The sequence below is a fragment of the Alexandromys fortis genome, unplaced genomic scaffold (assembly GCF_014885135.2).
Source record: "Alexandromys fortis isolate MF-2015 unplaced genomic scaffold, M_Fortis_MF-2015_v1.1 scaffold_69, whole genome shotgun sequence".
Classification (NCBI taxonomy): Eukaryota; Metazoa; Chordata; class Mammalia; order Rodentia; family Cricetidae; genus Alexandromys; species Alexandromys fortis.
Genome location: NW_026067951.1, coordinates 7,374,411 through 7,400,612, shown reverse-complemented (window position 1 = coordinate 7,400,612; position 26,202 = coordinate 7,374,411). Strand labels below are relative to the sequence as shown.

The 26,202-nt window shown below is 43.6% G+C and overlaps 1 protein-coding gene across 4 annotated transcripts in view; it reads right to left on the bottom strand.

Annotated features, from left to right (window-relative positions):
- Positions 1–26,202, bottom strand: part of Sfmbt2 (Scm like with four mbt domains 2) — a 179,815-nt gene that overhangs the window by 133,516 nt on the left and 20,097 nt on the right. For all 4 annotated transcript variants that reach the window (XM_050150485.1, XM_050150484.1, XM_050150482.1 and 1 more), the window contains 3 exons: positions 24,769–24,914; positions 15,559–15,653; positions 12,767–13,007 (listed from right to left, as the gene is read on the bottom strand). In XM_050150485.1, the coding sequence (XP_050006442.1) occupies positions 12,767–13,007; positions 15,559–15,653; positions 24,769–24,838 (406 nt within the window). In that variant the 5' untranslated portion in view covers positions 24,839–24,914. The remainder of the gene's footprint in view (positions 1–12,766; positions 13,008–15,558; positions 15,654–24,768; positions 24,915–26,202) is intronic.

Below are 26,202 nucleotides of genomic sequence, written 5' to 3'. Positions count from 1 at the left end.
CTCTACATTGCCCTAAAAGCTGCGAAGTATTTACAGTGGTCGTCAATGGTTAAACTAGATGGTTAGGCATCAGAGGAATGCAAATTCAAACTGTTTTATCTCATCCCAGTCTTGGCCTCTAGCAAATGAATGAATGCCGGAGACCATGTGAGGGAAAGAGGAACCCTTACTCACTGGTGGAGAGAGTTCAGCTTCTGCGACCATGAAAATGAATATGAAGTTTACACATCATTAATTACACACATCACAATGAACAAAGTACTGTAAAAATGCCATAATCCTACTCATTATTCCACATGCTGACACTGAAAATAGAGCTTAAGAAATTAAAATTAAATTGAATTAAAATTTAAAAGTATATGAGAATGCTATCCCAGGGGATTAGCCATTGTAAAGAAGGGGGTGGGATTGGCTTAAAGTTGATTGTATTACATTTGGATTTCAATTAATAATTAGTAATCTTAGTAAGCTTAATAATCACTGTATCACATGGTCTCAACAAGAACAGAAAACGCAAGCCCTCAACAGAAAGACAACTACCCACAGACTGGTAGAAAAATGTTTCTGCTTTCATGGCAACAGCAATGTTGTCTGAGAATCAACTGGAGGGCATCACCCTGTGATAGAGCACATGTTTAGCATGTACATGACCCCAGCACTAAAGGGACCCCGAAGCAGCTGCTGGTAGTCACGAGACTTACTATCCATTGCTGCAATGTCTCTCTGTGTCAGCTCCAGTTTTCCTACTAGCAACTGAGTGGGGGGACGGCAGGGGGAGGGACATGCATCCCCATATACACATTACACAAAGCACACATATCCATAACACCACGGCTATAAAAGAAGGGAGGATAGTGAGGGAAAGAGAAAGGGAGGGAGAGGGAGAAGGAGAGAGAACGAACATAAGCTATCATACCTATGACACACGAAGTTGGCAAAAATGCCAAAGATCACTGAATGTAATTATGAGCCAAGTCTGGATAGTGTACTAATAGGCCAGCAACATTTAGATGAGAAACAAAATAAGGATTACCTAACCCACAGGCAATTGTATCTTTATTCTAAAAAATATATTGACTTCATTTTGCCTTCATTTCAGCAAAACTACTGTTAAGAAAAATAAAGACTTTGACATAACATGTTTGTATTCACAGAAATCTTTATCATCTTAATATTTTTCATCAAAAACTGCAAACTAAAGAAACTAAACTTTAAAGTAGTATCTCTATCTATATAGATGCATGTAGGGAGGGGATTATGCAGCCATGGATGACCTTGGATTTCTGATCCTCCTGCTTCTGTGTCCTGAGTGCTAGGAGTACAAACATCCGACACTATGCCTAGTTTTATGTGATTCAAATCCAGATCCTCATGAATTCTTGCCACACACTTTACCAACTGAGGTATATCCCAGAAAATAGATTTTTTCGATCCATTTTCCTTCTGAACACTACTACACAGAATATCTATTAGCTTACCACTTACATCTACCTACTAAAATATGTACATTTTAATTTTTACTATGGATATCCAAAATCTAAGACAGGTAAACAAAGTTAAATAATTTGTCTAGATTTTTTTCACAACTTATTTTGATTAAATGTGCTCATAAAAAATAAAGCTTTGCAATTCTATCAATGAATCCATATCTATCCACTGCCAACATGAAAAAAAAAATCAAAACTGTCTTCCTTTCTGGAGTGACATTGATACATGTGACAGAAACATGAATTAGTATGATATAAGAAGAAAATCCAGTTTTGTTCAATATGATGAAATATTCACCAGCTAATATATACAACTTTTGCCAATGCTAATGACTAGGAAGGATAGCCGGGATCATAAATAGAACCAAAAACAAGGAAGGGGTATTTCTCCAACTCAGTGCTACTGCAAAGCGATACTTTCCATGAACAAATACCGTCATAGTTATGAGCTCTTGGAGAAATAATTTGGCCACTGATTTTTTTCCTTCACTCTGATGATATTAACATCACAATTCACAGTCCCCAGACTCAGCGCTCTGAATAAAGCCGACTGCCTCCCTCACATGGGTGAGCCTCACCGATTAAGTTGAAGGCATGAGTGGAACAAAGGGCACAATTTATCTTAGCAAGAAGGAATTTCCTAGCGAAGGCCTTAGGGCTTCACCAGCAAGAACGTCTCTGCCTGCTTGTACAGGAGACAGCTTCTTGGGCTCACACTGTAATTTTAAAAGTCTCCTTGCTTGAGTCTTATGTTCCAGTCCTTTCTATCTGATCTCAGACTCACCATAATAGCAGAAGCCAATCCAATATATATGTATGTGTGTATGTGTATATACATATATGTGTGCGTGTGTGTATGCATATATGAATATATGTAGGTAGAGATGGATGGACTGTGCGTGTATATATGTATGTGTGTGCATTTGTACATATGTGCATATATATTTGCATACTATCACTTTTTCCCTATGGAGAATTCCAATTAATATTAAAGCCATCTCTGAATCACATCATCTTGGTGCTCAAGTCTTTGAATTGGAAGTTGTATTCGGTGAGCCTTAAGATAATGCCAGTCTCAGGAGATATGTGCCAACTGAGCCTTCCCTTGCAGCTAAGATGAGAAGGCAAACTCTCTCCTGGGAGGTGTGCAGAACAGAGGGACAGAGCTGCAGACAGTCTGGAATGAAGGCGCTATTGTGACTGGAGATCTGACCATAGAGGCACAGCCCTGAAGTGGAGGAATCACCACAGAATAGGCTGTGGCCATGGAGACATGACCCGGAACATCGATTCATGAGGGAGCTTTAATAAAAAGAACAGGAGGTGTATGCTTTTAAGACCAAAACGCCAAACCGCACTGGCAACAGCTCACCAGTCCAACGGATTAACCGAAAGACCAGCAACACGACAGAGAGCAGTGGGCAGTGCTGGAGACTCGGGGCTCAGAGTGGAAACAAAGGAGGGCGATGTAGGGGAGTCAAGGGCAAAACCATTAGATGTTTCAGCAAACAAGCTGAGTTCAGAGGATTTGTCTGTTGCAGGGGCCAGGAGACTTCGCAAAGAATGAACCTCAGGCGCATGTGGGGCATTAGAAGGCCCAACCGGAGCAGGAAGTGGGCCAGATGGGAGCTGAGCCCCCTGTGCACATTAGGCCCTGTCATCTGAGCAGGATAGGGATAGAATCTCTGGATGAGGGAAGAGGAGGGGCAACAGGAGACATTGGCCAAATGAGACCAGGGCTCTGGAAATGGAGGAGATAAAAGAGTAACTGAGGAAAGGAGTGTCCAGAGGCCAGAGAAACACACCAGATAAACACACGCTACTAGTCCACACACAGCCACATGCATACTCACTTATATTACACATGTCGTTCAGTGGAGAAGCTGGAGAAAATAAGTGCACTTATGACTCGCAAGAAAAGAAAATCTGCTCCTGGCTTTGCGCTTAACAGTTTTCACGCAACAAGGGAAAACCCAAATAGCATCTGATCCAATTTACATAACTTTACATAATTTCATGATTACCGTTCGCCAAAGAAGTTCCAGACCACAGCTCTTCCGTTTATTTGCCGCCAGAAAAGACAAGATGGGAAACACTCCGGGCAAGCAGCTTCTCACTCTGCTCTCAAAGATCACAAGAAGAGGCCGATGGCTTGTCTCCGCGAGTGTTCGCAATATTCCAATCTCGCCCATTCTCATACAAAAGCTTCTCACTGAATTTTACCAGAAACCAAACGATGGCCGACACCACCATGCTCGGACCTTTTTACAATCATCGATTTCAAGACTGGGAATATCACCCTTGGCTTAAATCTATTCACGTCACCTGATTTAGGATCCGCCACATTCTCTTCAAATGTGAAATAAAAATGCCACCAGCCAACTTACATAGTTTTTCTAAGGATAGAGTTAAACATTTGGAATGACAAAAGATAGGCACACAGTAAGAAATAGTCTGCTTCGGAAAGCTGAAGCAATAGCTAAGTTCAACCGAGAATCTATTGTACATGCACTGGCCTGAGTTCATTGCCTCCAAACCCACATTAAATATATATATCATCCCAACACTAGGGGGCCAGGACAGGCACGCCAATGACCAGCCAGCCTAGACAAAAATCAACCAGCCTCAGGTCAATGAGAGACCCTGTCTCAAAAACCAAGGTGGCTCTTGGCTGAAAAATGACACTTAAGGTTAACTTATGTCCTCCACACAGACATACACATATATGTGGATATGCCTACACACATACACAAGCACACACACACTATATATATATATGTGTGTGTGTGTGTGTGTGTACGTATGTGTATATATATTTATATATTATATATATATTTCTGATTTTAATTGGAGTACTATGTTACAAACATAAAATTCGAGATTGATTTTTCACTGTGCAAGACAATGATAAAGGGAGACTAGTACACAGTAACTGTCAAGAGTCAATACAAACACCAAACAGGGATTCACAAGAGAAAAGATTAGCTGGGCATAGAGACCCATGCCTGTAATCCCAGCACCCAGAAGGCTGAGTTGAGAGAATCATTAGATTTAGACATGTTGAACTGTATAGAAAAAGTACAGCTGTCCCATGGTACACAAAGGGGATGGAATCTGGGACTCTGAATTCACGAATGTTCCATTCTTATGTGAAGTTTCATACAGAGCTAAACATGTGCTTTGTAGGCATCTCTAGATTACCTTAACCCCTAATGCAATACAGAGACAATGTAAATAGATGCTATTGGGTACTGTTTAGAGAATACAAAAGTCTGTACCCGCTCAGAACATGTGAAAATATGTTTTAATATTTTTGATCTGGGTTGAATCTGCAGATTTGAAATCCACAGGGAATAGAATGTATTCATTACTTACTCATAAACATTTCTACTTTACATAGGAACCATCAAAACTGCCTCCACTCCTCTGGTCTCCTTTGTTTTTCCTTCCAAGAGCTAAAGCACAACTCTGGCTCCCGTTTGTGTTGGAGCCCTTTCATAGATCTCATTAGCCACACTTCTTTGAAGTCTGATAGCTGAGACTTTTATTTTTATTTTAAGACAAGGTCTCATGTAGCCCAGGTTGACCTCAGCTTGGCCATGTAACCAAGGCTGGCTCTGAACGCCTGATCTTCTTGCCTCTACCACCTTCCCAATTGTTGGGATTACAGGTGTGTGCCACCATGCCAGGTTAAGCAGGACATTTCTGAACTGAGAGAAAGCTTGCGATTGCTGATCTAATAGTTTACTCCTCATGGATTGACAAGCCTGCGGTTACATGCATGGAGACATGGAGATTGTACAAAAACATCTGCAACCTCTTGACTCCATGTCTGATGCTCAGGCACAAAGAATAAACACCTAAGACACACTAGAAAAAAAAAAAGATCCAGGGAACAAATGACCATCTAGAGAGGTGGCTGCTGTAGGTGATTGCTGCCCTGTAGAATGTAGATTCAACTGTGTCTACACACCTGTCAGAGCCCAAAGATTTAAGCTTTTAGTGATGTTATTTGAAATGATTTACTGTTTAAGTCAAAACATATAGACACACAAACACACACACACACACACACACACACACAGACTCACATACATATATGCTCATGATTGTTCACAAGCCAACTCCAGTCTAATCTATACTATGGCCAGTGTCTACACAGCTTTGGTGCATGTCTACACAGGCTCTGCACCTGCTCAAAAAGGCTTTGCACCCATACGAGTTATGTTAAAAGATCTACTGCGTACCCACATAGAAGAATTACCTTGCTTCCTGCCAGCATGTCCTTCTCTCACGCACCATTTTGAAAAGCTGGTTTTGGAGCCAGGCATGTCAGCACACCTGTAATCTCAACACTTAAGAGGCTGAGGCCGGAAGATCACCACAAGTTCAAGGCCAATGTGATCTACATAATGAGGTCCAGGCAAGCCTAGGCTAGAGCCTAGGACTCTACTAAAAAAAAAAAAAAAAAAAAAAAAAAAAAAAAAAAACACAAGAAAAGTGACTTTTGACCAAAGGATTTTAAAAAAAAAAAAAATAACAACCATGATTTATTTATTTACTGTCATATTTATTAAATATATTCTATCTTTTCTTGTACCAATATTGCTTCATACTTTGTACATCAAATTATTTAATAGTTAATAAGTCTCCCTGCTTTCCTCAACTCCAAATGTTCAATTAAAGAAGAGACTAACTTAGCCAGGCACGGTAGGAAAAGTCTGTAATTCTAGCACTCAGGAGACTGATGCAAGAGGATTGTGGGCTTAAGGTTATAATCATCAGTAATTTTTGTTAATAAACAAGATTTTCAAAGGAATAAACGTGTTTAAGTACCACTAACATTACTAAAATGTCCTTTTAAATCTTGAAATTTTTAAATGAATATTCTCTTGCATGGGAGATGGGTCGGTGGTTAAATGCTTCCTAGAGCTCGGATCTCCAGAATCTATGTAAATATCAAGTAGCCAGAGCAGCCTGGCCTGTTCACTCCATCCTCAGAATGCAGAGACTCCCCAGACGGTAGCCATATTAAAAATTTCTGGGTCTGAGTGAAAAAGCCTACGTCACTGAATAAGGTAGAGAAAAGAAATAGAGGATAATTCCCAGTATCACCTTCAGGTTTTCACCTGCCCAAGCACAAACATGCACACACATCCGTTCACATGTGTGCACACCACATATACAAATACACATATGCACGCACACACACACACACACACACACGCAAATAGAAAAAGAATAAACTAAAAATGAATAGTCTTATAAAACATCTCTTTCCCACAGTCATGGTTAATTAACGGTTGTGGACAAGCGAGTTCTGTGTTAGGACATTTTAGCGCTGTGTCCCGCCCAGCAGCAACTCTTCCTTTACAACCAACTAAAGTGCTCACCGAGCCAGAGAACTTGGCAGATCTAACCACAAAACATAAGGCCATCTTCGCACTTTCTCCTCACACTTCATGAATAAACATTCCTTTATTCAAATAAGATATATATATATATATATATATATATTAATTAACTGTGGTAAGGGTGATCCCACTTTGAAATGGTAAATATAGTCATTCCGGCGTGCCTACAGGTGTTTGCAATTCAAATTACAGAAATTTTAATAATGGCGAAAATAAAAATTAGTGACAGGACTCCTAAGGCCTTGTAATTCCAACACGCTTATTGCAGCCGCTGAAAGCACACATAAATACTTGCCTGTTTAGAAGCTGAGGGCTTTTATTGTCCTGCATCTCCACACATATTCACCTGCAATCTCACACAGGAGCATCCTTCAAAGAAGTCAATGGGAGCCATTCAGAGCATCAGCGCAGCGATGCTCCCGGGCCCCTGACATTAAGAGGTAATGTTGCTACGTCTGAATACATAACAATGAAAACAGTCATTGGATTAAATGATTTCCGTACATTATCACCATAAACAATAATTATTTGGCAGCTGCCCTTTGCGAGCGTGGTGCACACTTATGAATAAATCAAGCCTTATTGATTTACTAAGCCAAAGCGCTTTCCATTTTGCTCTGCTAATAGGCGCTCTAATCCCTCGCTGCACTTAGTGAGGCTTTAATGTAGTACGTCTCTTAATACTTTTAATATGAAAGATTAGCGCTGGTTAGCCCTGGAGCAGGAGCGCTAACTGCACTGTCAACGGCCAATTGGCCACTGAACCCAGTTGTCTTTGAGCATGTCCTTGTTAATGGAGTCCTCTGACTGCTGATGGGAACCACATCAGAACGACATGAACTGGGAATGCTGCCCTGCTGATCTTCCCTCCTAACATTTACCATATTTATGAAGTCCTACATTCATCCAAAGCTCTAGCTAAAAGAGTGCAGCAGGAAAACACAGTCTTTGGGCCCCATCAAAACGGCATCTAAAATAATAAAATCTGGATTCGGGGATGCAGCACAGTTGGTATAGTGTTTGCTTAGCACAAAGCCCTGGGTTCAGTCGCTAGCACCCCATAAATACCTTGCATCAAACAATGAATCAATCGAGTTGCTCTCTCATTGATGCAGAGACAACTTTAGATAATGAAAAGACCTTGAACCCAGTAACTTCAGCCTGAGGAGGGACCTCCTTTTTCTCTCTCCACGAAACAGTAGGCAAAAACCCATGTACTCCAAGCTATCACTGGTTCCCCGATCACTCATTGCAGAATTAGAAACTCTTAGTTCTCTAGATTGAAAAGGGGAACTAAACTCCCTAATTATTGATCAAAGGACACTCTACCCAGGCAGTCACAAGAGTATTCTATCCTAGACATGCATGGTTGTTAGGTTTTAATTGTTAACATGCCCCATCTCAAATCACCTAAGGTGAGAGTTGATTGAGGAATTGTCTAGATCAGGTTGGTCTGCAGACATGTCTGTGGGGACTAATCCTGGTGCTGAGGTAGGAAGAGCCACGCTGAATGTGAGTGGCTTCATCTCACTTGATGGACCCTGGACTGTGTACAGGTATTGGGAGCAGGCGAGGAAGCGTTAATTCTCTCACTGCTCTTGACTGGGTGTGACGTTTTCAGTCCCTGCATTGACTTCGCCATCCGCAACAGATTGCACCCTGGAATTGGGAACCAAATCAACCCTCTCTTCTCCACGTGGCTTCTGCTAGGGGATCTCATCACAGCAATGGAAATAAAACCATCGTCCAACAGAGACACAGGCATTTTTTTTCCTGTGCTTTTCATAGATTCCGAAGCCAACATGCATGGATCCTAATTCTAAAACAAACTCCATACAGCATTCATAAAAGAGAAAAGTAAGCAATCACACTTTCCTCCTTTAACTGGAATCACAAATGCAGGAAGGATGGACCAGATAGCTCCCTGAGATTACAATACAGAAACCCTCACTTCAAAGATAGACTGCTGGAGAGGGCTGAAGGGACTCGGAGCCAAGTTAGTGGTGGATTCTCCTAAGAGCTCAGATCTCTAGTCCACTGCAATGCCCCTTCTTCACTTTGATTCATGGTACCTGTAAAAAGCCTTAGTTGGGCTGAAGTGATAGCTGTCAGTAAAGTTCTTGCTTTGATAGCTCAACAAATAAACCAGATCTCCAGAACCCAGTCCTTGCAGCATGGGCTGGTCATCCCAGTATTGGTGAAAGCAGTTCCCCTGGGCTCCCTGAACCAGCCTAGCCTAATCAAAGAGCCCAAGGCCAACTAGAGACCCTGACTAATAAAAAAACAACACAGTGGATAGACCTAAGGCAAGACAGCCAAGCTTGTCCTGTAGTACACACACACACACACACACACACACGCACACGCACACACACATGCACACACACACATACCTCATGTGTATGTACAAGCTCCACATCACCATGGAGCCTCTCAGACAGAAACATTAGGGTCCTGGACTGCTATTTCATATTTTGCAATGCCCTTTAAATTCAACTACAACAAAGATAAAGATCACCCAGGCACAGTTGCAGCATTTATAGTATTAACTCACTAAGAAAACCATACAATAAAAATCCCCATTCAAAACACAGATTCCCCCAGTCCCTGTAGAACAACCGCGGCCTCTGGTTATTACTCCTCCCCCACAGAAATCAATAAAACCTCTTGCCCCATGAACATGCTATTTCCTGACTTTGTTCTCCAAACTAAAGATTCCCAAGTCATATTGATTACATAGTAAATTTTTTTAAGTTCTTTACAAGACAGCACTGAAGAAAACCTCAAGCTAACATAGCTCGCTGTTGTCTGAAAAGATTTCTCATCTTTCCATCAAATTAATGGGCTCCCTTTTTCTAAGTTTTTCTCCATTTTTCATTTTCATCTTGTCATTTTAAAGGCATCTCTGTCTTGGCTAATAGCACAGAGTCTACCGGATACAAATTTGATGGTGTTTCTGAGACTTTGACAACTGCCATATTTTTCTTCCAAGTGAGAGAGGGGATCTGATGAATCGACTATGCCTTATCTCCCCAGGGACAGCAAGGACTGTCCCAAGTGAACCCAGGAGCTCTTAGAGCACTAACATTGGAACGCAAGAGCTCTGGAGATGGGGGTCACAAAGCAGCTATTGTAAAGTGCAACCACCAGGTTGGGGAGAGGAAGCAAAATGCTCCAGTGGACAAAGCTGCCTGCTGCCAAACCTGCCAGCCACGTAGGGAGAACTGACTCCTGTATGTTGTCCTCTGATCTCCGCACATATACATGTGTGTGCACTTGCATACACTCATACAAACACACACATACAAATAAAATTTTAAAATGTGATTTGTTTTGTATTTTTAAAAAAAGCAGATTGATAGTAGATGAGAATGAAGAATAACTTTAGAGAGATAAAAAACATCCCAGGCCTTGATAGTAACACTGCTTGAAGAATCTTGTGAATATAGTTTAAAAAAAATCACTGAACTTAGACAGATGTTTACAATACATGAATTATGTTTTATAATTATACAGGGCCAGGGCACAGCTCAGTAGTAGAGCATTTGCTTAATATTTTCAAAGTCCTTGCAACATTAATTAATCAATTAAGTTACATTAAACACACACACATAATTGAGATGTGAGCGACACCAAGGTCCCAACAGACGTGTTTGTGAGCACAGATCAGTTCTGACCTCAGGGACCAGTGGGGAAAGAGGAGAAAGGAGGCAAGTAGTTCCAGGCATAGGACAGAACAGACACAAAGATCCAAAAGGATGCCCTCTCTCTTTCTTCCGAGACAATAAGGGGTCATGATGTCAACTGAGGTCAAGGCAATGGATTCAACCCCGACAAATGTCACAGAAAAGCAGCTCTTAAGCCTCAGCCAATTGGATGGCCCCTCTTAAGCAAGCCATCAATTATGCATAACAAAGGGATGAAATAAAAGCCACAGATCATTCTTCTATATCAGAAAAAAATCATACCGGAGGTTGGGGTGGGGAGCAAAGGATACAGGAGATAGAAGAGAAGAAGAAAAGTGAGAGGGAGAGAGAAGGAAAAGGACAGGGAGAAGGGAAAGGAGATGGGAGAGAGGGAAGGGAAGAAAGATGGAGAAGGAGAGGGAAAGAGATTACTCCAAAGAAAGGGCAGCCATCTGGGTACAAAGATCTCGAAATACCCTTGGGACACAGCATCAAAGCCATTGGGTACCACTGATGTTATAACCACACAATACAACAGAGATCAGAGTCAAATACTTGATTGAACTCAGCTCTCACAGACCCATAGGAGCTTCTTCAATGCCTTCCTCCCCAGCAGGAGCCCTCAACTTCAGCACTTCAGGGAGACTGAACTTGGTAATACTTAATTGTGCAGATGTCCCGTGCATTGGAGGAGGTGCAGGGTCTGGTTTGGTCTCACTAGGTGTTGGTGGCATCTCCTTCCATCAGGGCCAAAAGAGTACTTCCAGACATTGCCAGATGTCTCCGGGGAGAAAACCTGCCCCAACGGGGAACCATTGTCTTGCGGGGACTAAACTGATCTCATGTCTATATGAGCCCGTACCACTGCTTTGAGTGATCTCAGTTCTCATCAGTTTAGCTTTCTTCCTGTCCCATAGCCTCAGTCTGCCCACAGTAAGAAAGGTCAAAAACTAAGTGCAGGGCTAGGGATGTGGCTCAGTTGGTAGAGTGTTTGCCGGACATGCAGGAAGCCCTGGGTTCAATCCCCAGCATGGTGTAAGTGGGGCAGTAGTGAAAAATGTCTATAATCTTAGCTCTGAGAAAGTCAAAGCAGAAAGATCAGAGGCAAGGTCATCAGTCTGGGCTACATAAGACCTTGTCAAAAGCAAGGGACAGGAAGAGAAAAGAAAGCAAACAGGCAAACTTATGGGGAAAAAAAATCAATGTAGGGGGATTGAAGAAGCAGCACAGTGGTTTGGACCATGTACTGCTATAGTGAAAAACCCAAGCTCGGTTCCCAGCACCCAAGTCAAGTGGCTCACAACCCAATCACCTGCAACTCCAGCTCCAGGGGATCCATTGCCCTCTTCTGGGCTCCTAAAATCATGTGCACTCAGCTACACAGAGATACTCACATATACACATAGTTCAAAATAAGTTAATTTTTAACAAAAAAAAGTTTGTTCAAAAGCAAGACACCTAATCCCCAAAGAGTAGCGCTCTCTCTCTCTCTCTCTCTCTCTCTCTCTCTCTCTCTCTCTCTCTCTCTCTCTCTCTCTCTCTCTCTCTCTCTCTCTCTCTCTCTCTCTCTCACACACACACACACACACACACACACACACACACAAACACACACAACAAACACACACACATCCAGCTTAACTTTATCTCCTACCATCCAAAGACAACCTGAGAATTGGTCTTGAACCTTTTTCTTCCTATATGATCCAACTGATTGAAGATCAATACCATTTCTAGTAAACAAAGTCCCACCACCACCTACCCCACAGCATCCACAAGATAGTAAACCACCACCTATCCCACAGCATCCACAAGATAGTAAACCACCACCCACCCCACAGCATCCACACCACCCACCCAACAGCATCCACAAGATAGTAAACTACCACCCACCCAACAGCATCCACACCACCCACCCAACAGCATCCACAAGATAGTAAACCACCACCCACCCCACAGCATCCACAAGATAGTAAACCACCACCTACCCCACAGAATCCACACCACCCACCCCACAGCATCCATTAGATAATAATGCCCAGATGTTTTAAAGAACTGAGAAACTTTTGCACTAAACAGATTCACAATTTTCTAGATGATTCTCTCTGTCCCTTCAGCAAGGACAGGAATCATGAAGAGCAACCTCTTTGATATCAAAGCCTTCGGTATGTGAGCTCACCATCCGGGGGCATCAACACCTTGTTGTTCTGTGTGCACCACCCCACAGGGTGTAGATCTGCTATGATCACATCACACCAGAAGTCAGCCCTTCGGTCTTCCCCATAACCACAGTAACGCAGAAGCAGCAGCTGTCCACAGGTGGTGATGATCGTGGCCACCCAGTAAGTATCTGGATTGTTCTTATTGGCCACCTCCAACTTCATTCCCGGCTGGAAGTTACTCTGAATGCTGATCTCCACCTTGAGATATCGGAAACACAAGAAAACCATAATCACACTAGCCATGTGCCTCAAAGGATTTTAAGAACTAGTCAAGCAGATGGCATTTTAAAACAGTACTTCTGCTGCCCTAACATAGGCATGCATTTAAGGCAAATGGAACATGAGCCTCCAATGCAAGGCTAAGTCCTCTGCCACATTCAAAGGAAAGATAAAGTGGATTTTCATGACAAATTTTGTTTCACCCATTAAATTCAACAGTTGGTCATTTCAGTACGAAACCAATATTACAAAAAGTGAATGAGCCAGGAATGGTGGTACACACCCATCATTCCAACTGTCTAGAGGCGAAGGCACAAATACCCTAAATTGTGTAAAACCTGGTTACACAAATAGACTCTGTCTCAAAAACACCAAGGGGAATGAAAATGTTGCTCAGTTGGCAGGATGCTTGCCCATCATGCAGAAGTTCTGAGTTTGAGCCCCAGCACTACACCATTGAAAAAGAAAGAGGGGGGGGATGAGGGGAAAAGGAAAAGGGAAAGTGGGAGGGAGGGAGGAGAGAGGGAGGGAGGGAGGGAGGGAGGGAGGGAGAAGGAGGGAAGGAGAGGGAGAGAAAAAAAAGAGAAAGTAAAAAAAATCAGGCAGGTGGAGGCAGATGGATCAGAAGTTCAAAGTGATTCTTGGCTACACGAAAAGTTTGAGACTAGACTGGGCTACATGGGACCCATATTTAAAAAGAAAAAAAGTGAAAGCTAGTGTTTTTTAACAAAGGCTCCCAAGATCCTGAGTTCAATGAGCAACATATCTCAATCACAGCTACATACTCTCCAAGTAATTCAATTTTTCTGTGTTCCAGGAGCCACCACTGGGATGGAAAACAAAAATAAAAAAATCTTTGCAGCCTGGAGGTCTTAGCATTCCCCAGCCAAGAAAGCAATGGAACCATGAACTGTGATCTGTGAGACTGAGGCTACCTTTCCTCTCAGTCTTGCCCACAGGACCGTCTACACCTGGAAGGGTAGATGCCTGCATCAGCCTTCAGGAGTACAGGCATCCTGAAGAATGAGCCCATGTTCATCAAGGCCTTCACCATTGGGTGGCATCTACTTTAACTAAAAAGGACACGAGAGAAGTGATGAGTCAAGAGACTGGCGGTGACTCATTCCTGAAGACATGACTTCACCGTGCAGATAAAAAGGGGGGAAGTTGTCGGCCACTCATCTTTCTATCCCAAACTGCCTTAAGGAAATCACCAGGCCATCGCAGTATCTTGTCATCGTGGCTTCTGGGGGGGTCATGATCCTAACAGTATAAGCCAGAGGGGCATTGCTTCGGCTGTGCTTGAAAAAGTAGCCCTTGGCGTCACTACGTGGCTACAACTATGATCACACTAAACCATAGCTTGAGGAGCACAGGGAAGGAAAGAGGGGTGCAATCTTACAAATTTAATAAAAAAGAACACTTCATTTCCGAGAAGAACTTGGTGTGGCTCTCTTATTTCAGCTAAGGAGCCAAAAAGAAGCTTAAGAAGGTAGAGCTGCTGCTGGGGTCGCGTGATAAGAAAACAGGTCTCTCCAAAGTAAAATTTAATTTGCTGAAACAATTGCCAGGCATAAGAGCTTGGGTTTGGAGAACATCATCTTCTCCACGTTAGAGCTATAGAAACAAGAGCTCGCACCTAAGAATAATCTGCCAAGAACTCGTGTTCCTTTTTCCTGCTGTCTGTCTGCCGGTGGACATGCTAGCCAAATTATACAAACAGATATTATTAAGGAGAATGACTTTTGTGAGACATTTTCAGAATATCTGTCGTGATTCCTCCCACCCGATTTATCGTTCCTCCAAAGCCTCGAAAACTCTAATGTGGCTTTTCAGAACAAAAATATCAACTTTTAAAAAAAGAATCTCGGGCTGGAGAGATGGCTCAGAGGTTAAGAGCATTGCCTGCTCTTCCAAAGGTCCTAAATTCAATTCCCAGCAACACCATGGTGGCTCACAACCATCTGTAATGGGGTCTGGTGCCCTCTGCTGGCCTGCAGGCATACACACAGACAGAATATTGCATACATAATAAATATATATATGTATATATATTTAAAAAATAAAAAAGAATCTCAAGTAGCTCAGGCTCACCTCGAGATGCCTATATAGCCTGAGATTGAACTCTAATCCTCCTGCCGCCACCCACCCAGGGCTGGAATTACACATATGCACCACAACATCCCATTTTAGGCTGTGCTGGGGATCAAACCCAGGGTTTCATGCTAGTCGGAAAGCACTCTGTCAACTGAGCTAAGCCCCAGCCCCAAATGTCACCTCATTATTAAAAAAAATGCACAGTCACTACACCTACTAAGAAGACATGAATGTAACCTCTTGCCTAGCTCGCTGGCTTCTAAGAATCCAGCTGCGGCCTGTTCTTTGTGCGGCTAGCCCATATCGCCTTCCTCCAGTAAAATCTTATCTGCTTTTCCTCTTCATTCTTCTCTTCTGACTGGCTCCTGAATCACCCAACAGATCCTTCACCTTCCCTCCCACAGACATGAAGGGCGTGCAGTGCTGAACATACATGCCGGAAGGATGAGTGTGGCGCCGCCCTGGTGCCTGTTTCTTCCAGATAGTCTCCCCAGCTGAAGCCGTTTTCCTCCAGGCCAGAACCTTCCTCTGTGGAAACCAAACAAAGCAAGAATGTCAAAACCAGGGCAAAGCATGTCTGGGAGACACAGACTGATTCATTGCCTTTAAAGGACGTGGCTGAACTCTCTAAAGAACTCAGTTTGCTGCTGGAAAAATGCTGAGTTTAAGGAGGGAAAGGGGAGCTGGGGAGGTGGCTCCTTTGGTACACTGCTGGCTGTCTAAAGAGAAATGCTGAGTCTAAAGAGGGAAAGGGGAACTGGGGAGGTGGCTCCTTTGGTACACTGCTGGCTGTCCAAGGATGAGACCTGAGTTCAGATATCCAGAAACTTCATAGAAAAGCCATGCTGGCTAACACTCACATAAATGTAATCAAAGGGAGACAGACAGGAGGCTCCCTGGGGCTCACTATCCATCCAGGCCAGCTAAGTCAGTGAGCTCCAGTCAATGAAAAGGTCTGCCTAAGCAAGTAAGTAAAGACAAATGCATAGTGATGGCCAGCATTGATGTCAGACTTACAGAAAGACTCAGAGATAAAGACAGAGACAGAAATACAGAGAGACAGAAACAGAGACGGAGAGACCAGAAGAGACAACACTTTGATACCTTGTCAAAATTAAAAGCAACATTTGTGCTTTCAAGTCAAATGGATAAGAGTTGTCTTAAAGCTAACACGGATTAGCCTAACATTAGCCATGGTAGACAGCCCAGTTTGGAAAGGCTGGAAGAAATGGAAAGAGACACTTCAAACACAAAGTGTGTGCCAAGATAGACACAGGCACCAAACTACCTACCCACCAAGGCTGGAGACTGGAAAATAACAGAATTTTATAAAAACTGTGGCTTCAGTAACATCTTAAGAGAAATAAAGTGGGCTGGGAAGAGGGCTCAGTGGTTAAGAGAACCTGCTGCTCTTGCGGAGGTCCTAAGTCCAGTTCCTAAGCACCCACATCGGGCAGCTTACAAACACCAGCAATTCCAGCTTCAGGGGACCCACCGCCCTCTCTGGCCTCCACAAATGCTCCTGTGCACGTGATAAGAAGCAGATACACACACACACACACACAAACAAAAAGTACATGTGCAAAGTACCTGAGCATCCTAATGCCACCAAGCAAGTTACCAACAGAACAGACCAGGTGCCTGACAGACCCCATGTCATCTGTGGTGACATGCTTACCTCCCAAAGAACCCCATCTCCTGCAATATAAGAGTTCTCACACCAAGCCTTCAACAAGAGGGTGTGTCACACCAACAGAAGTCAATAGAATATGGGCTTCTCAACCCACAAGGGGAAGGACAAGAACAACCATAGCATACAATGGCCTTCAAGACAGAATGGCTTAGAAGGCATAGAGGCTTGCTGCCAAAGATGGAGGCCAAAGTTCAACCCCTGGAATCCACTTGAAGAAAAGAAAAAAACAGACTCCTGAGAGTTGTTTTCTGTCTTCTTAAAGTACATTCATATACAAAAGAGACAGAGACAGAGAGAGTCAGGGTCATAAGTGTTCTAAAGCTACATAGTGCTACTTGCCTGGAATCTGAAAAGAAATTGCCAAAACATTAAATAACTGAGAAGCATCAAATAATACACTGTAAGATAAAGACAGCATAAACGTCACATTATAACTTCAAATGGTTAGGGTTAAGCAGTCTATGATAATGTCACGGTTTGCTTGGACTGTATCCGGAATCGCCCAGGAGACAAAGCTCTGGGTGCCAATGAAGGAGTTCCCAGATTGGATTACCGGAAGGGGGACACTTCACCCTATATGTGGTTGGCACCTTTTATGAACTGGAGCCTTAGCCTGGATAAAAAGGAGGAAATGAGCATTCATCTCTCCTTTCTTCCTGATTGAGGGTACAATGTGACCAGTCACCTCAAGGTGACTGTCACCATGACCGATCACACAGTCACACTGTGAGCCAAATCCAAACCTTTCCATCGGCAACGACAAGAAAGAGTCACCACTGTGCAGTTGGCATGACTCCACCCATCCGCGAGGCTACCGTAAAGAAAATGCAGTGCTGGTGCGGGGACCTAAAGGGAGCGCTCCAAATGTCCGCTTCTCTTGTCTTACAAAAATGCTCAAAAGATGCTGACCTTCAACCACACATCTTTCACAAACCAAATCCAATTCCACTGGTAAAGAGGAAGTGCTGTCTCGGGCGTGTGGTCCTCCCTGAAGTGCTATATGCACTCGGGTGGCACGGAGGGATTAGGACCAGGAGGTTTGTAGAAAGAAAGGTTTTCTTTAGAGGTTATGATGCCTTTTTTTCTACTAACAATGTTTTCAGTTATCAGAAAGAAAAGGTATTGTCTTGTTATACTCTACATAGTCCAGGAAATGAATAGAAAATGGTACTTTATTTTATAAAGAGAAAATGCTAATATTACTTTTTTTGTAATCAGAAAATGCTAAAATTACTTTTTAAAACAAATTCTCACTACTCACCCTGCAGCCCACACCAGGCCTTAAATTTGCGATCCTCCTGCCTCAGCATCCCAAGAAGCTGAAATGGCATATTCCTGCACCACCAGGCCCAGTTAAAGAAGCTCTTGGAAGGTAACGACCTTAAATGTTGCCATCTAAGTACCTTAAACTGCCTCTGGAGTATATACCATAAAGACACTTAAGAGAACACAATCAAACACCCAAGAGAACACATCCATGCCTCTCAAAAGTTTCTAGGTCCCAAGCCCCAACCTAAGCAAGTAAGATACAGGACTTGGAACATCTGAGACACACAGAAGCTAACAGTCAGAATGCAGTCGTTCTGACAAACAAAAACACTACAGAAAAGTAAATCATGCATCAGACCCAAAACACAAATATTGTATGTCCAGCACTGGACAATAACAATAGCCTTGCTGTTGGAACAATAAAGCCGTATACAAAACTTAGGTTCAGCCATAACACAGCCTGTTAAAATCTGCCACACGCAGCCCCTCCCCGGGCCTGTGTCCCAGACAGTCGATGTTCTAAAGGCACGTCCAGTGAGCAATAGGTAAACATACACCCTGTTTATGAGAGATCTCATAAAGCCAGAGAAAATATTTACAGCTGATCCATAAACCTTTTCAACCCGCAAGCATTAGACCAAGGAGACTCTGACAGTCCCCTCCGCCATAAATGAGCTGGTGGAGACATTTCCCCATGACGTCATGAAAACCCACTATGAAAAGCTACTATGAGCATTTCACACCTCACAAAGAAAGCAGGCATATTCATTAAACAGCAGTCCAGTTTCGTTTCGCTTTTGTTTTTTTTTTAACAGAAAGCTATCTGTGGGACCAGAATATTCCAGAATAAACATACAGAGAATGTCTTATGAAAAGCTGGAACACAAGTGACTTTAGAACAAAAATATAATAAACAAGTGTTGCATGCATCCTTTTCTTAATAAAGTCTGAGAACAGCTCACGTTACAAACTGGAGGGAGCCTGACTTCGCGAGGCGGGATATTAAAGCCTTACTGTAACTGCCACGATACTGGGCTCTGAGACCTGGCAGATTCCGCACAAACCAAACTGTACCAAAGACCATCTCTCACATGCTAGGTAAGTTTTGAAATGTGAAAACAGAGATAGGAAGAAAGCACTAAATCATCTCCAGATCCTGGTCGCTCCTCCATCCACCAGGAGAGGAAATATTGCGACTGCGAACCGCACTCTAAGTAACTCAGGCAGGAACTACAGCTGCCAGTCCGCCGTGGATCTGACTGAACACACAATTGCAGCCTGGAGTTCGAAGGGGCAATGGGCGGTGTGGGCTTTAACGTCCACCCACGAGAACTGATTCTCAGAATGAAAAGCAAGCCCTGGGTTTTTCTGCGTGTTGACTCATGCTCTCCCCAATAGAGGAGACCTGCTTCTTTGATGTGTTCCTGGTGAGAGCCAGGCACTGCACTCAGGTGGCTGAGGCAGGACGACTACATTCAAGCAAGCAAAGCACGATCCCATAATTAGCCCTGTCTCTTAACACACAGACAATACAGACGAAGAGAGGTATATTTCAGACACACATACAATCTTTGCGTGCACACATGTATATGTCTGTTTGCCTGTGTTAACATGTCTGCAACCGGGCAGAGGCTAGTGTCAACTGTCACTCACCAAGAGCCGTCCATCTTGTTTTTCAGGCAGGGTCTCTCACTAGCTCACCAATTACGACAGTGTGGCTGGTCAGCAGGCCCGAGGGATTACCGGGTGACAAGCACACTGGCTTTTTTCCCATGTCTCTGGGTCTTCATCCCATGTCCTCGTGCTTGAAAGCCAAGGGCTCTTCCGCCTGAGCCATCTTTCTGGCCCTATGATTATTTTATAATTTGGGAAAACTCAAGCCCATGTGCTCAGCTTCCTTCTTTTTACTCAGAGGCTGGCCTTGGCTGCATGTACAATACCACAGGCTCCATTGGGAAATTATATTGAACAGGCCTGCACAAACCACGTCGCAGAACCTGCTTATTATGGGGTCCCCACATTGCTCTGCTCTCTTTTATTCTGAGTGAAGACACTCAGAAGCCCAGCCGTCAAATTTCGGTGGGCTTCATTCCATGGGCCTTAGGTTGCTGCTGGGAGGCTCTGCGTGCTGGGGAGACCCGAGGTTCCTGGATGATGTGTTCAACTGCACTTACTTCAGGCATACAAGCTCTTTGTTTTGGGAAGGGTGTGTCCTTTTATCTTATTTCAGAACAGGCTTCACATCTGACTTATTGATCCCTGCTAAGATTTGAGCTTTCCTTAGGAAAAGTCAAAAGTGAAAGAAAGAAAAAAACTATTCGCTTCAGTCCCAGCTGGGATTATCGCATGGAAGAATTACCATTGCAAGGAGGTGAATCAGCCGGAGTGGACATAGCAGATGGAGCCACAGAGTGGACGGAGTGGACAGAGTGGACACAGCAGGAGGCAGAGTGGACGGAGTAGACAGAGACACAGAGTGGACAGAGGCACAGAGTGGACAGAGTGGACACAGCAGGAGGCACAAAGTGGATGGAGTGGATAGAGTGGACACAGCAGGAGGCCAGAGTGGACAGAGTGGACACAGCAGGAAGCCAAAGTGGACGGAGTAGACAGAGACACAGAATGGGCAGAGTGGACAGAGTGGACAGAGGCACAGAGTAGACAGAGGCACAGAGTGGACAGAGACACAGAGTGGACAGAGTGGACAGAGGCACAGAGTAGACAGAGTGGACAGAGACACAGAGTGGGCAGAGTGGGCAGAGGCAGAGTGGACAGGGGCACAGAGTGGACAGACGCACAGTGTGGGCAGAATTAAGTAGCAAAGGGGAAGGCCCTGAAGTCACCAGACTAACGTTCTGCCCCTTTATCAGACAGGCTAGTTTTCTCAGGAGAGAGCTGTATAGACTCACTTGTGTTCTCTCTCCCTCCTCCCTCGCTCACTCTGTACTGGGGGTTTAACCTGGGGCCTCACACATCCCACACAATGAACTATAATCCCCATATATACATTTTTTGGGGACAAGGTCTCACCAAGTTCCTGGGGTAGTCTTGTGCTCTGTAACCCAGGCTGACTTCGAGCTCACAATCTCCCTCTCTCAAATGCCCAAACAGTTAGGATTAGGAACCGGTACAGCAGAGCCCGGCAAGCTACAGTCTAATAAGTGTTGTCACTTGCTAAGGAGATGCCATTATGTGTCCAGTAACAGAGAGAGAAGGGTCGGGAGAAAAGAAGAAAGAGGAATCTAAGTGGGGGACAGGGGAGGTCAGGATTCTTGATGACGTCAGTGCACCAATCCAGGACCTGAGACTTCAGCCTGCTTCCAACACAGCACTCAGGCAACTTCACCTTGCTATCCAGTCTCCTCATCTGTAAGATGAAGCCTGAAAAGGAGTTGCTTTACTGGGCATTGAAGATTAAAGTCAACTAACATGTGAGGGCTCCGAAGTATGAGTGCTTATCAACAAAAATCGCGCTTACCTGCCTGTTGTCCCAATTCACAAGTCCATTCAGAACCCGCTGAAGTATAGCAAATATGCCTTATTTTGCACATCCAGAAAGCTCATCTGAATCTTACCCTCCCCCATAAAACAAAACAAAACAACAATAACCAGAAAGCAAAAAGAGGTTCTGAGCATCCCTAAGCATGCCCCAAAGAGTCGCACGACCAGATGTCTCAACAAATGACTCTAGAAAGGAAGGTACTTCATGCTTTAGTGGGTTGAAAAAAAAATAATGACTTGAAGCACCGTACTTGACCATGTTATTATTAGTTTTAATTATCATAACTAGATGTGATTTTGGGAATAAAGTCAGTCTGTGCAGTCTATAAAGTTTTAGACTCTCTTCTAAAATTTGAGGCACTATACTGCACCCAGGAACTGCTGACAATATGCTTGCCCACACAAGACCACACCAGCCAACATTCCAGTATGGGTGGGGGAAGGGCACATAGACCCCACCCATAAAGTAAGAGCTACAAGCAGTAGATGGCTACCAAGGAAGGGTCTGGCTTTTTTTCTGGGAAAAGCCCCCTGATAGTTTGCATAAGCCCAAGTGGTCAGCTCTCCACTCAAGTATATACAGGTAATACTAATGAGACTCAACAAAGTATATAGGAATACCAACAATAATTACGATTAAAAAAGACATCAATTTTGAAAGAGGCAATGGGGGAACACAGAAGGAACCAGAAGTAGAAAAGGGTGATAGGTATTGATGAAAATACATTGTACTCATGTATGAAATTCATGCACAAAATTTTTAACTTAATCTAAAGAAATTGTAACACTATCAAAGCCTCCTAATCACAAACATATTGAAATACTAAGAAACAGGGACACATAAGCCCTCAGCGCAGTGGGAAAAGGCCTGGATCAGAAGCTGCGAATTATAAATGTAACTTAGAATTATTCAGCCATCGTAGTATTAAAGATCAGAACATCTTGTATGATTTAAACCATCCAACTACATGAGAGTAAAGAACAAATCATGAATGAGTATCTACGATGGGTTTTCTGCCTGGAATCCCCCAGACCCTGATATCATTCTGAAGAACTTGTCAGTACGAATAATTTCCTGACAGCAGATTATCAGTAATGAGCTTCAGAATCTATTACGCTAGAGAGAAATACGGCAGCGGTGTGAAAATGAAAACTTATCATTGGAAATGACACAGCCCCAGACAGCGATGCGTGCACAGGATGCACGAGAAAAAAAATACAGGAAATGCCCAGGAACTTCCAAAGTGCAACATAACTTTACTGAGCAGATATAAATAGACTGGGGACGGCAGTGGGGCCACGTAGGTGCTTGCCTAGCACACCCTAAGCCATTGGTTCAATCTCTAGCATCATTAAAAGAAAATGTAATTGGGGCTGGAGAGATGCTCTGGTCGGCGAAGTGCTTGCTGTACAACCTTGAGGTCCTGGGTTTGGATTCCCAGCAACCACATAAGAGCAGAGTATAGTGGTGCATGCCCTTCATCCTGGTGCCAGAGAGGCAGAGAGAGAAAGAGAATCCCTGAGACTTGCAGGCTAGCCATTCAAACAAAACAGCAGAAAGCAAGAGACCTTTGTGGAGAGCTGCTGAAAACAATTCAGTGGGTGAAAGTGCACGTGGCAAAATCCTGATGACCTGAGAATGAATGCTGTCCTCTGACCCCTACACATGACCCGCAAAATTCTGCCTGAATCATTAACAGCCAATAAAATAATTAAGGTGGACAGCACTTGAAAAAGACACCTGAGGCCGACCTCATGTACACGCTTGCGCACACACACACAGAGACAGAGAGAGAGAGAGAGAGAGAGAGAGAGAGAGAGAGAGAGAGAGAGAGAAAGAAAGAAAGAGTTTATATTTCAACAAAAGAACAAGTAGTATGAGTCTTCAGCCTTGTGGCGAGAGGACCTCTCAGAAGGTATCTCTGAAGGGGACAAGGTTCCGGCTGTGCTTATAGATGTTCCTTATTCATTCTATACCTGTAGAAGAACTAGGGGGACTGGCCCCAGCCTGATCCTGAAGCAGACACTACATGCCTTTATCCTATTCTAATATTCACTTTTTACAGTTTTGCAGAGAAAAATAGAATGGAGAAACCCGATCTAACAAATCCAATGATACAGGCAATCTTTGATTCCATCATTGACTAGTTTGATCAAAACACAGAAATGGAACCCTCAAGATGGTGCAGCAGATACAGATACTGGCTCCCAAGCCTGAAGCTGAAGACTGAGTTTAGTTTCCCTGACTTACATGGTAGGAGAGACCTGCCTCCTCCAAGCTGTCCTCTGGCTATTACCTTTACATGAACACATGGCATATGAGTGAACACAGTCTCTCTCTCTCTCTCTCTCTCTCTCTCTCTCTCTCTCTCTCTCTCTCTCTCTCTCCATTATTTTAAAGTGAAGACAAACTTGCTAATTTCATTAGACAATGGCCACCTCTTCCCCTAAGTTAACGGGAAGCTTTTTGTGTGAATTCACTGTAGCAAACATTAATGATTCATAGGGCTCCCTTGCCCTTATTTAATTTGCTGATGTATAAATCATGCAATTCTATTTTCAGGGGGGAAAAGTATCTTTTAAAAATATACCATTGCATAAATATTTTTAGAGATGCATTTATAAATTCGTTAAATATTAAAATCCAATCAAACCCACAATCTGGTTTTGTTTTCTTGTTTTGTTCTGCTTTGTTTTATCCAATTACATGACATAAATGCGCATGACCAACCATGCTCAGTACCTTGGAGGGTGTGTCAGTGATGTCTTATCCCCCAGCTCTTCTCTTCCTAGAGAAACTACCCTAACACTGCTGAGTGCAGCACTGAGGGATGGTACAGTCACTAAGTATGAGAGTACCATGACAGCTGTTGAGACAGCACAGATACTCACAGACATTTACTAGCAAAAGACACCGAGACTTAGAAGTACTGTGTTGCCATGCTGTAACCTAGCCCGCTCTGTGTGTATGATCGCTATTAATATTGGTCCAAACTCTTCATAACTTGAAAGCTGCCGTATCTGTAGATATATGGCTTGGCTAGGACAGCAAAGGCCAAGAACTGGTGGCAGAGAAGTTCTAAAAATGCACCCCCATTGTTCCTGAACATCTCAAGAAAATACTGGTCAATGAGCCAAATTTTCATTAAAGAAAAAAAAACCAAATATGTAGAATCCTACCTGAATCAAGATCCCCATTCCCATTTGCTGGGCTGGTTTTCTTTTCCAATGAAGAGGATGAGTTTTGCATCTTGGAAACTGCCAAATGTTTCTCCACGCTTACGAGTATATGTCCTCTTCCCTTAGTTCATCCTGCAGCAGGTTACCTACAGACAACCAAAACCAAAAGATCAGAGTACTTTATACAGATTAATCATATCAACTCATTTAACTCTCCTAAAATAACAGAACCCGAGCAGAGTGGCCACCAGCTCATTGCAACATTTCAGAAGCAGGGTAGGGCAGTTGCCAGCTGGAAACACCAGAGTTAGGGCAAATGGCGGCACATCAGCTCTCTACATAGCATCAGTAGCAAAGGAAACTAGCTGTTTTCTAGAGGTCATTAGCGCCACTAACATGGACACATTTTTCGCCAAGTACAATCTAAGTACCAATCCGCCATGCTGATATCAGCTAGCGAGCCTTCTCTCCCTTGGGGATGTGACATTGCAAACTCACCTCAGCACCCCCAGGCATTCCTGACTCGGTAAAAAGTCATCCTCCTCACAGTGAGACTGAGAACAGTTATTAAAACAACGGCGCACAGGTTTGCTTATTTTCACAAATTAGAAACAAGTAAGAATTCCCCCATCATACAATAGCCTTGCCACCCCGCACTTACATTCTGTTATGTCTGAGAAGAGAAAAAGATAATATTAAGGCAGGTCCCACAGAATCCTACAACATTGTTCATTTATGCCAGAGACCATGGACACCGGGAGCAATATTAAAAAAGGCCAGCATGCTCAGCTCTGGTAGAGCACAGCCATGGAGCAGGGTCTCTGTGTAGCCCTGGCTGGCCTGGAACTCACTCCCTCTATAGACCAGGCTGGCCTGGAACTCACTCCCTCTATAGACCAGGCTGGCCTGGAACTCACTCCCTCTATAGACCTGGCTGGCCTGGAACTCCCTCTATAGACCAGGCTGGCCTGGAACTCCCTCTATAGACCAGGCTGGCCTGGAACTCCCTCTAAGATCCTCCCATCTCTGTCTCCTGGAATCAAAGGCTGGCACCACTCCCCCTCTTCCCCTCCCCTTCTTGGTCCTCACCCCTGCTACTGACCTAGCTGCATTCTTAAATCATTATTTATTTGGGGCTAAGAATGTAACTCAGTTGGGAGAGTGGTTGCCTAGGGTCAGGAAGCTTTAGGTTTGATCTCCAGTACCACATAGACCAGAGGTGATGGCACATGTCTGGAATCCCAGCACTCAGCACTTGTGAGGGAAAGTAAGAGAATCAGAGACTCAAGGTCGTCCTTGGCTTCATAGCAAGTTCAAGGCCAGACTGGGACACGTGTGTCCTCTCTAAGATTTTTTCAATTTATATACTTACATATTGCATTACAGATAAATTTTAAAATTTATATATGTATATAATATATTTCACATAGAGGC